Consider the following 13,391-nt stretch of genomic DNA (forward strand, 5'->3'; position numbering starts at 1 on the left):
GAGGGTATTCCCTCAAAGGCCCAGTCCTCTGTTCTTAACGCTACCTCGCTAATGCGGGAAATGGCGAATAGTTTGAAAGAAAAGAAAAGAATAATAATAATGATAATAATAATAATAATAATAATAATAATAATAATAATAATAATAATAATGATAATAATAATGGTAATAATAATAATGATAACAACAATAATGATAACTAATAATAATGATAATGATAGTAAGAATGATAATGATAACAATAATAGTACTGATAATAATAAGAAATATCAATGTTGTTATTTTTGCTATTATTACCATTATCATTATCATAGCATATTCTCTGCTGTGCAATTTGTCTCGCCCAAACGACGTTGTATCAAAATCAAACTAACGACAGAATCATTTAGACTCCTCCATCACCATCTATCTGTCATGTCATAACACACTGAAACCAGAACCTATTTTCCTCCAGCCAACCCCATTGATTATCCTATGGTTTATCTGGTCACTTTCTAAGCGTAAATTCAACCGTTGACAGCATATTGGTCCCCCGTATACCATGTCGATCCTCTTCTTTCCATCCCATGGACGTCTCCTGACCCAAAGCCCCTATCACACCATCTTTCCGTCTCACCCTTGCTCCCTCCACTACCGACAAACGTCCTTCCAGTATGTCTCTCTTCGCTCATCCCCTCCATAGATCCAAACCATTCCATCATCCCTGGTGAGCCTCTTCCACCATATTGTACCCGTTATCACACCTCGCCCCCACTCTGTCACTCTGTGCACGATCAACCCGCCTCACTCTAAGTAATTATCTCAGGGACATCTCTTCCAACACCTGTTACGTTCTCTGGAATTCACGACACAGGATCCATATCCATACAACAACACAATCTGGACCACACTACCTACAGACATACCCATATCTACCCCTTCCTTATCATGTGACTCACCTCTCCTCCAAGCTTACAGTCGCCACCACATCCACTCCCACGTATCTAAAGCAGTTCCCTTCATTCCGGCCCTACCAATTCAAGTTAACTCACACCCATGCTGTGCCTCAGTACCATATATCTGTTTACAGTCACTCTCAGCTTCCTCTTGCACAGACGATTCCAAGTTCAGGTGCCACCTTCTGGAATTTCTCCCTTGAGGTTACCATACAACCTTGTCACCAATAAGCACTGACTCACGCTCATCCCCGACTACCACAACCTCATCACCACTCCCTCGATGATCATTCCTTACTGCATTTGGCAGCTTTTCCACCACATCATATATTAGCAAACCTTGTACAAGACCTCACTATTATCCCTCCTATCCTCAGTGGTGTTGTGTTTAGCGTCGCTGCTTACTAATCCCCGGTGTGGGTAGGTGGCGCACAGCTCATTCAACTGTTCATCCTTCCCCTGTTTGGCAGATAGATGGGTATCAGTTTCGGCTGAAGTAAAGCACTGTTGCTATCAAGTAAACAGCATGTGACTTGATTCAGGCTAACCTAGGAGTGTCCACGTCCGGGAACATGACTCTTACTGACGGGCCAGTGTACCTACCACGGTGGGTGCTCTACATATAGCATGAATTCCTCAGCACAAACACGTGATCTACACATCATCCACCACTCCTAAAGCCATGCTGCTCTTTCCCACTACGACACTTGGTACATCGCACAGCCTCTGAACTTCCCAAGCTCACAACTATTTTCCTATACCCCTTATACACCTTCTCAGGTATACCCAACAGACACAGACGTCTGCAATTCGAGTATTATCACTAGTCATACTTTCATAAAATGGCACCAGACATGTATTCTTTCAGCCCCAGGCACATCGACCCCACAAACGCTGAAAAGCCTGACTAATTGATAGATAATACCATGACCTCATTCTTTTGAGAGACTCAACTGCAGTCTCATCTACTCCTGCTGCCTTGCCACACTTCATTATAAGCAAGGCTTTCACTAACGCTCCTCTTTTCATCAGACTACCCGCGAGGAATCTCTCTCCTCACGCAATGCATGGTCTAAAACACATCCATCATCCTATCATCTAACACATATAATAGTCCTTCATCATACTGACTGCATTTCCCCGTCACCTCTTCTTATTTGGTACATTTCAGCTTCTTGCCTGACCCTCGCTACGTTTTCCTCTCCTGTTTTCCTCACAATGTTTACCTCGTTCCAAATCATTTACCTCCTCTCTCTGAAATTCGTCGATACATTATCAAACATCGATCCATTTCTCATTCTCCCTCTTTTTAAGTCCTCACATCCCTCCCCTGACCTCCTACCGCCTTCTCATGTACACTTCCCAATCAATCGCACTCCTTCACTGCAGACACTGTCCTCACACCTCTCCCTCTCCCTTCACCCACAGTCTAATATCCTCCTCCAACTACTCACCGCTCCTTCCCAAGTGGTCGCATCCAACACTGCCCACATCACATGCTTAACTTGCACAGTCAATCGCTGCTTCCTTAATACCTTCCACGTCTTGTCCACAATTGATGCTACATTTCCTCTCACCCTATACCACTTCACTCGTTCTCTCTTGGTACCTCTATACATAAGACACTTTATCAAGCTCGCTCACATTTACCACTTCTCTCCTACACATGGGAATATTTACGCTACTAGAATAGGCATACATAAGATTACGTGGATGAGTGGGAGTCTAGGTCATGGGGAATTATTAGATTATGTGCTAAATTACAGAGAATGCAGAGGAGAGGTTGTTAGATGTGGAAATGTCGAGGTGAGGAGCAGATGGAATGTCTGATCATATCCTGGTGGAGGTGAGTGTGATAGTCCACAGATCTTTTAAGGTAATAATAATGAGTCTGGTAGCAACAGTGAAAATAACAATGATAATAATGCCACTACTAGTACCACTCCAAATAATGATAATAATAATAGTAATAATAATAAAAATTATTATCATGATTATTAGATTTATATTATCATTATTCTCAGTCGCTGTCTTCCGCGTTTGCGAGGTAGCGCAAGGAAACAGACGAAAGAATAGCCCAACCCACCCACATACACATGTATATACATAAACGCCCACACACGCACATATATATACCTATACATTTCAACATATATACATACATACATACACAGATATATATATATATATAGATACACATGTACATATTCATACTTGCTGCCTTCATCCATTTCGTCGCCACCTCGCCACACGAGAAATTACACTTCCCTCCCCCTGCGCGCGCGCGCGAGGTAGCGCTAGGAAAAGACAACAAAGGCCACATTCGTTCACACTCAGTCTCTAGCTGTCATGTGTAATGCATCGAAACCACAACCCCCTTTCCACATCCAGGCCCCACAGAACCTTCCCCAAACGCTTCACATATCCTGGTTCAATCCACTGACAGCAATAGTTATGATAATGATAATAAGTTATATGGTTGCGAGGCGTGGGCACAGTATAGATTAGGGTGTGCGGAGGAGGGTGGATGTGTTGGAAATGAGATGTTTGAGGACAATATGTGGTGTGAGGTGGTTTGATCGAGTAAGTAATGAAAGGGTAAGAGAGATGTGTGGTAATAAAAAGAGTGTGGTTGAGAGAGCAGAAAAGCGTGTATTGAAATGGTTTGATCACATGGAGAGAGTGAGTGAGGAAAGATTGACAAAGAGGATATATGTGTCAGAGGTGAAGGGAACGAGATGTGGGAGACCAAATTGGAGGTGGAAGGATGGTGTGAAAAAGATTTTGAGCGATCGTGGCCTGAACATGCAGGAGGGTGAAAGGAGGGCAAGGAATAGAGTGAATTGGATCGATGTGGTATACCGGGGTTGACGTGCTGTCAGTGGATTGAATCAGGGCATGTGAAGCGTCTGGGGTAAACCATGGAAAGCTGTGTAGGTATGTATATTTGCGTGTGTGGACGTATGTATATACATGTGTATGGGGGTGGGTTGGTCCATTTCTTTCGTCTGTTTCCTTGCGCTACCTCGCAAACGCGGGAGACAGCGACAAAGAAAAAGAAAAATATATATATATATATATATATATATATATATATATATATATATATATATATATCCCTGGGGATAGGGGAGAAAGAATACTTCTCACGTAATCCCTGCGTGTCGTAGAAGGCGACTAAAAGGGAAGGGAGCGGGGAGCTGGAAATCCTCCCCTCTCGTTTTTTAATTTTCCAAAAGAAGGAACAGAGAAGGGGGCCAGGTGAGGATATTCCCTTAAAGGCTCAGTCCTCTGTTCTTAACGCTACCTCGCTGACGCGGGAAATGGCGAATAGTATGAAAATAAAAATATATATATATATATATATATATATATATATATATATATATATATATATATATATATATATATATATATATATATATATATATATATATATATATATACATATATATATATATCCCTGGAGATAGGGGAGAAAGAATACTTCCCACTTATTCCCTGCGTGTCGTAGAAGGCGACTAAAAGGGGAGGGAGCGGGGGGCTGGAAATCCTCACCTCTCATTATTTTTTTTTTTTCAAAAGAAGGAACAGAGAAGGGGGCCAGGTGAGGATATTCCCTCAAAGGCCCAGTTCTCTGTTCTTAACGCTACCTCGCTATCGCGGGAAATGGCGAATAGTTTGAAAGGAAAAAAGAAATATATATATATATATATATATATATATATATATATATATATATATATATATATATATATATATATATATATATATATATATATATATATATATATGTTGAAATGTATAGGTATGTATATATATTAGTATGTGGACGGGTATGTATGTACATATGTATATGGGTGGGTTGGGCTATTCTTTAGTCTGTTTCCTTGCGCTACCTCGCTAACGCGGGAGGCAACGACAAAGTATGATGAACAGTAAAAACAGATGATAATAATAATAATGATAATGATAATAATAATTATAATAATAATAATAATGATAACAATAATAATAATAATAATAGTTATAACAATAACAATAATAATGATGATAATAATAATAATAATGATAATGATAATAATAATAATAATAATAATAATAATAATAATAATAATAATAATAATAATAATAATAATAATGATAATAATAATAATAGCATAATGATAATAATAGCAATAATGATAATGATATTAATAATAGTAATAATAATAATGATAATGATAATAGTAACAATGATAATAATAATAATAATAATAATAATAATAATAATAATAATAATAATAATAATAATAATAATAATAATAATAATGATAATAATAATAATAATAATAATAATAATAATAATAATAATAATAATGATAATAATACTGATAATGATAACAATAATAATAACACTGGTGATGATAACAATAATGGAAATAGCAATAATGAAAATAATAATGATGATAATAATAATGATAATGTTAATAATAATAATGGTAATAATGATGATGATAATGATAATGATAGTAGTAATAATAATAATGATAATAACAATAATAATAATAATAATAATAATAATAATAATAATAATAATAATGATAATAATAATAAAAATAATAATGATAATAACCATTATAACCATAATGGAACCATGGAAGCGGAAGTGGATCACAGGGTGGGGGAGGGGGCGAAAATTCTGTGGGCCTTGAAGAATGTGTGGAAGTCGAGAACATTATCTCGGAAAGCAAAAATGGGTATGTTTGAAGGAATAGTGGTTCCAACAATGTTGTATGGTTGCGAGGCGTGGACTATGGATAGAGTTGTGCGCAGGAGGATGGATGTGCTGGAAATGAGATGTTTGAGGACAATGTGTGGTGTGAGGTGGTTTGATCGAGTGAGTAACGTAAGGGTAAGAGAGATGTGTGGAAATAAAAAGAGCGTGGTTGAGAGAGCAGAAGAGGGTGTTTTGAAGTGGTTTGGGCACATGGAGAGAATGAGTGAGGAAAGATTGACCAAGAGGATATATGTGTCGGAGGTGGAGGGAACGAGGAGAAGTGGGAGACCAAATTGGAGGTGGAAAGATGGAGTGAAAAAGATTTTGTGTGATCGGGGCCTGAACATGCAGGAGGGTGAAAGGAGGGCAAGGAATAGAGTGAATTGGATCGATGTGGTATACCGGGGTTGACGTGCTGTCAGTGGATTGAATCAAGGCATGTGAAGCGTCTGGGGTAAACCATGGAAAGCTGTGTAGGTATGTGTATTTGCGTGTGTGGACGTATGTATATACATGTGTATGGGGGGGTGGTTGGGCCATTTCTTTCGTCTGTTTCCTTGCGCTACCTCGCAAACGCGGGAGACAGCGACAAAGTATAATAAATATGAAAATAAACAATAATAATAATAATATAATAACAATGATAATAATAATAATGATAATAATAATAATAATAGTAATGATAATAATGATAGTAATAATAATAGTAATAATAATAATTATAATGATGATATTGATAATAGTAATAATGATAATAATAATGATAATAATAATAATAATAATAATAATAATAATAATAATAATAATAATAATAATAATAATAATGATAATAATAAGGATAATAATAGCAATAATGATAATGATAATAATAATAGTAATAATAATAATAATGATAATAATAATAATAATAATAATAATAATAATAATAATAATAATAATAATAATAATAATAATTTTTTTTTTTTTTTTTTGCTTTGTCGCTGTCTCCCGCGTTTGCGAGGTAGCGCAAGGAAACAGACGAAAGAAATGGCCCAACCCACCCCCATACACATGTATATACATACGTCCACACACGCAAATATACATACCTACACAGCTTTCCATGGTTTACCCCAGACGCTTCACATGCCTTGATTCAATCCACTGACAGCACGTCAACCCCGGTATACCACATCGCTCCAATTCACTCTATTCCTTGCCCTCCTTTCACCCTCCTGCATGTTCAGGCCCCGATCACACAAAATCTTTTTCACTCCATCTTTCCACCTCCAATTTGGTCTCCGTCTTCTCCTCGTTCCCTCCACCTCCGACACATATATTCTCTTGGTCAATCTTTCCTCACTCATTCTCTCCATGTGCCCGAACCATTTCAAAACACCCTCTTCTGCTCTGTCAACCACGCTCTTTTTATTTCCACACATCTCTCTTACCCTTACGTTACTTACTCGATCAAACCACCTCACACCACACATTGTCCTCAAACATCTCATTTCCAGCACATCCATCCTCCTGCGCACAACTCTATCCATAGTCCACGCCTCGCAACCATACAACATTGTTGGAACCACTATTCCTTCAAACATACCCATTTTTGCTTTCCGAGATAATGTTCTCGACTTCCACACATTCTTCAAGGCTCCCAGAATTTTCGCTCCCTCCCCCACCCTATGATCCACTTCCGCTTCCATGGTTCCATCCGCTGCCAGATCCACTCCCAGATATCTAAAACACTTCACTTCCTCCAGTTTTTCTCCATTCAAACTCACCTCCCAATTGACTTGACCCTCAACCCTACTGTACCTAATAACCTTGCTCTTATTCACATTTACTCTTAACTTTCTTCTTTCACACACTTTACCAAACTCAGTCACCAGCTTCTGCAGTTTCTCACATGAATCAGCCACCAGCGCTGTATCATCAGCGAACAACAACTGACTCACTTCCCAAGCTCTCTCATCCCCAACAGACTTCATACTTGCCCCTCTTTCCAAAACTCTTGCATTCACCTCCCTAACAACCCCATCCATAAACAAATTAAACAACCATGGAGACATCACACACCCCTGCCGCAAACCTACATTCACTGAGAACCAATCACTTTCCTCTCTTCCTACACGTACACATGCCTTACATCCTCGATAAAAACTTTTCACTGCTTCTAACAACTTGCCTCCCACACCATATATTCTTAATACCTTCCACAGAGCATCTCTATCAACTCTATCATATGCCTTCTCCAGATCCATAAATGCTACATACAAATCCATTTGCTTTTCTAAGTATTTCTCACATACATTCTTCAAAGCAAACACCTGATCCACACATCCTCTACCACTTCTGAAACCACACGGCTCTTCCCCAATCTGATGCTCTGTACATGCCTTCACCCTCTCAATCAATACCCTCCCATATAATTTATCAGGAATACTCAACAAACTTATACCTCTGTAATTTGAGCACTCACTCTTATCCCCTTTGCCTTTGTACAATGGCACTATGCACGCATTCCGCCAATCCTCAGGCACTTCACCATGAGTCATACATACATTAAATAACAATGATAATAATAATAATAATAATAATAATAATAATAATAATAATAATAATAATAATAATAATGATAATAGTAATAATGATAATGATAGTAATAATAATAATAATAATAATGAGTAGTAATGGTAATAGTAATAATAATAATGATAATGATAATACTAATAATACTAATAATAATAGTAATAATAATAATAATAATAATAATAATAATAATAATAATAATAATAATAATAATAATAATAATGATAATAATAATAATAATAATAATAATAATGATAATAATAATAATAATAATAATGATGATAATGATGGTAGTAATAATAATAGTAATAATAATGATACTGCCACTACTTTCACATAATCTCCCAAATTTATGCACTGGATTCTGCAGCGTTTTTCTTGAGTCTGCTATAAGAACTTTGTCATCCACAAACAACAGTCGATTCAACTCTTATCCTACCCTTTCCTTCATTGTCCCTCCCCCGACCGAATATTGTAAATCGTGCACTTCGTATTACCTGCCTCACCACCCAACCCATAAACAGACTTAAAACAGCCATGGCGACTCCATACATCTTCATTAGGAACTAGTCACGCTCCCTCCTTGCTGCTCGCATAAATAAATCTCTCTACGAAATCTCCTGAATACATTTCGTAGCTTTCTTCCTGCGGGTTATATCCGTAATGACTTTCCATAATGCTTCTGTGTCAACCATATCACACGTTTTCTTGAAGTCCACAAACATCACGTAAGGATGATGCAATCTGTACAAGAATCTGTGGGTGACTGAGACGCGCGACACATCCCCAGCTGTATCGCTCCCCTTGCGGTGCTACCTGGAGGCAGGCAGTTCAAAAAATGAAGAGAAAATGATTCGCGTGTTTACGTGAGCATTAGTAGTGTACGCTTGCGTCTACTGAAGTGCATTGCAGTTTAAGGTGTTAAAGTCCTCATTCCAATATTCACTACTCTTTCTCATCCGTCCACATCATACCTGCCGCATACCACACACTTCACCTGCACATATAAGCACCGTCTCTGAACACTCCACTCTTATTTCTCTGGTTTCATTCACTCTGTCCTAATGCCACTTTACTCTCAGTCTCTCTTGGGATCTGCACACAGGCCGCTTAACAAAGTTCAGTCACTTTTACCTCTTCCTTCCTACCCATAACATTTCATCTTTATCTAAAATACCACAAATTTTCACAATCATCTCTATCAAATAATCAGACATCACAAGTGTTGTCTCTCTCACTACATTCGCACCCTGACAACCTTTCTTGTTGCATGCAAGTCAATTAGCACAAAAACACTGTGCCTGAAGTGAGGAAGGTTTCTAACCATCGCTCTGGTAACATCTGGTATGTTCTTCGATCTCAGTGGCTTATTCATTGACTGCATATTCTCTTTGATGGTCTGTCTCTCCTGAACTCACCTTCGTGTCATAAATCTATATCCCCTAATCTATTATCCACTTTACATTTTGAATGTTCATGACATCTCAAAAGACTCATCCACGAGATGTGTCTAGATAATTTCCATATTGCGCTATACAGCATTACTATTCATCTGTATGTCTGTCTACTCCATATTTTTTTTTATTGTAAATTATTTGATTTAACTTCTCCAAATTTTGATATTGCTTTTCCTTAGAAACTCTGACTTCCTTTAAATAAAGAAACTTTATTCATTCAGGCTTCTTGCGTACTAAACTATTTCCCATTAACCCTGGTTTTCTAAGGACACTACGTTCTTCTTCCTTGCAAACAACTCGTCTTTACTAAAGCCAACCGTATTTGACATCAGTCGTGACCTGAAGCTATACACAACTTGTGTTTGTTTACCATCGACAGTGATGCAACAGGGTAATCGCTCTTTAGATATAAGAACCATGGCATGCTCTAGCACTGACTATTACTGGTTTGTTATTTCTGCGAAACAATTGACAGCATTATCTGACACCTTCCTAAATTCGTCTTACATATCAAAGTGATTTTCTCTCTCCAAGCTCTCTGATATTGTTGAGTAATAAGATCCAGAATGAATTATGATACGAAACAAGATGTCATGTGAAAGACTGAAGGCTGCTTAAGAGAACAAATCGTATTTGTATTTGCAAAATCTTTGATAATGGCCATCTAATAAAGCCCACACTTCCGTTTGTCATTTTCTTTAAGACACTAAGATGGATGGGTTGTGATCCAAAAACTTTCGTCAATAAAGTAATATACTGATAACATCGATTCTTACGTATCATCCTTTGCACAACAGTTGCAAGCACTATGGATCTTGGATTGACTTGTACTTTCCTTAGCTCGTTCATGCCCCTGAGGTGATGATGGACGTATATCCCTATCGCCTTTAGTGTATTGTGGAGGATTCTGTATATCGATCTTAACTCGTACGTAATGTATGAATCCTCTGGTCGTACATCCATCGTAGTTCGATATTATGAAAACACTGGATGTCGAAGCTTCAACCTCTATTATACATCAGTAAAACACTAAGATATAACAACGATCCGAGCGAACATGATAAGAAGTAGAGATAATACGAAATAAGAAGTAAAGAGATAAAACATCATAAGAAGTAAAGATATAAAACATAATAAAAAGTAAAGAGATAAAACATAATAAGAGGTAAAGATATAAAACATAATAAGAAGTAAAGATATAAAACATCATAAGAAGTAAAGATATGAAACATAATAAAAAGTAAAGAGATAAAACATAATAAGAGGTAAAGATATAAAACATAATAAGAAGTAAAGATATGAAACATAATAAGAAGTAAAGATATAAAACATAATAAGAGATAAAGATATAAAACATAATAAGAAGTAAAGATATAAAACATAATGAGAAATAAAGATATAAAACATAATAAGAAGTAAAGATATAAAACATGATAAGAAGTAAAGATATAAAACATAATAAGAAATAAAGATATAAAACATAATAAGAAATAAAGAGATAAAACATAATAAGAAGTAAAGAGATAAAACATAATAACAAGTAAAAAGATAAAACATAATAAGAAGTGAAGATATAAAACATAATAAGAAATAAAGATATAAAACATAATAAGAAATAGAGATATAAAACATAATAAGAAATAAAGATATAAAACATAATAAGAAGTAAAGATATAAAACATAATAAGAAATAAAGAGATAAAACATAATAAGAAGTGAAGATATAAAACATAATAAGAAATAAAGATATAAAACATAATAAGAAATAGAGATATAAAACATAATAAGAAATAAAGATATAAAACATGATAAGAAGTAAAGATATAAAACATAATAAGAAATAAAGAGATAAAACATAATAAGAAGTAAAGGGATAAAACATAATAAGAAGTAAAGAGATAAAACATAATAAGAAGTAAAGAGATAAAACATAATAAGAAGTAAAGAGATAAAACATAATAAGAAATAAAGATATAAAACATAATAAGAAGTAAAGAGATAAAACATAATAAGAAGTAAAGAGATAAAACATAATAAGAAGTAAAGAGATAAAACATAATAAGAAGTAAAGAGATAAAACATAATAAGAAATAAAGATATAAAACATAATAAGAAGTAAAGAGATAAAACATAATAAGAAGTAAAGAGATAAAAGGGGCAAGAGAATCTCGTTCTGTAGAAGCTCCCGAACACCACCCCTGGAAGATGAAAGAAAACAGACAACCCAAAAGCACTTACCAATTTACTATCCCCAGGCTTCCGTTTGGACAGAAATGAGTAAGGAAATCAAGTTCGCCCTCTCCTGTGACGCGTCCTCCAAGCCTGTGAGGAAGAAGCCGCCGGAGCAAGAGAACGGGCCCTCTTTCCTCTCCATGAACACGTACGACTCCACTTACACCACCTCGCAGTATTCCTTCTCATCTAAGGATCCGGTCTCATGACAGCTGCCGGTAAGTCGCCAGCATCAGTGATTTAGATTCTCGCGCCGCAGCTGAGGGGTATTGGTATTGATCCTCCGCAAGCTTTTCCTTAAACAGAATTTCTGAAATAGTTGAGGTAAGTTGCCTTTAAGGAAGTTATTTGTAAATGGAATGTCAGTCACATCACAGCATAAGTTAGTCAAGTGGCTGTGTTATGTGATACGTTTGGCTCCTTACACTTGTGCTAAAGATGCTGTCATGACAGATGCAAAGAAGAGACGTTATCATAATTAACGTAAATTCCTCATGTCCTGTTGGCTTCACACAGGAGGCCCAGGATGTACTGTGTATTGGTGTGATTTCATGGAGGAACCTGATGAAAGATGGCTTCATATATTTTGCGGAAATAGTGTAGATGTCAAATTCGATTACAGACGATTGTTAACACTTCACGCACCCACACACACACACACACACTCACACACACACACACACACACACACACACACACACACACACACACATACATACATACAAACTCTCTCTCTCTCTCTCTCTCTCTCTCTCTCTCTCTCTCTCTCTCTCTCTCTCTCTCTCTCTCTCCCCTCAGCTGCCTCAACTAACCAATTCCTCCTTACCTTCCCTTCGTCTCCACGTCTCACCTCTAACTACTCGTCACTATCTGCTTCAGGAGACGCCGGCCCGAGACTCGTCCGAGAAGTTTGGGCCAGAAGACATTCCTACCCCTCCCTTGGCCGCCGCTAGGAGCAGCCAGTCATTGGACCGCATCTCCCGGCGGTCAGCGTCAGCAGCCTACCCCTGAGGCAACCCCGGAGGTGCAGCCGGAAGGTGGCCTCCAGTCTCCTGATTTGCCCTTCCAGCTGATATCCACAGTATGACGCTAGGACAGCGTAGCCCACTGTCGCCCTCGTCGCCACACAGCCATCACACACATTGCACGCTCTCACCTCTGACAGCCAACCATACAGGCAATCATTACTCATACTGGGAATCCTACAAAGCTACTCTACATGTTACGTCGTGGTTCCTGGAACGAACTTCAGAACATTTTGGTAAATATGTTTCCTTTAGGCTGCGTGAGTATTCTGTCTTCTTGGAACGCTCAATGGGCAGAAGAGATTCCGTACCAGTTACACATATATATCATTATATTAAGTTGTGCTCTTAGGTCTCAACATGAACTTCAAGTGTTCTGTGATCTAAGAGAGAGTAACGTGTATATCCG

At 37.3% G+C, this 13,391-nt stretch overlaps 1 protein-coding gene across 1 annotated transcript in view; it reads left to right on the top strand.

The window, feature by feature from the left end:
• The window catches only part of LOC139747606 (glutamate receptor ionotropic, kainate 2-like), a 775,400-nt gene extending 762,426 nt beyond the window's left edge, over positions 1-12,974 (top strand). The window contains exons 32-33 of the mRNA XM_071660081.1: positions 11,981-12,175; positions 12,837-12,974. Of these exons, the coding sequence (XP_071516182.1) occupies positions 11,981-12,166 (186 nt within the window). The 3' untranslated portion in view covers positions 12,167-12,175; positions 12,837-12,974. The remainder of the gene's footprint in view (positions 1-11,980; positions 12,176-12,836) is intronic.
• The last annotated feature ends 417 nt before the right edge of the window (positions 12,975-13,391 follow it).

Source organism: Panulirus ornatus, chromosome 69, assembly GCF_036320965.1.
Source record: "Panulirus ornatus isolate Po-2019 chromosome 69, ASM3632096v1, whole genome shotgun sequence".
NCBI classification, from domain to species: Eukaryota; Metazoa; Arthropoda; class Malacostraca; order Decapoda; family Palinuridae; genus Panulirus; species Panulirus ornatus.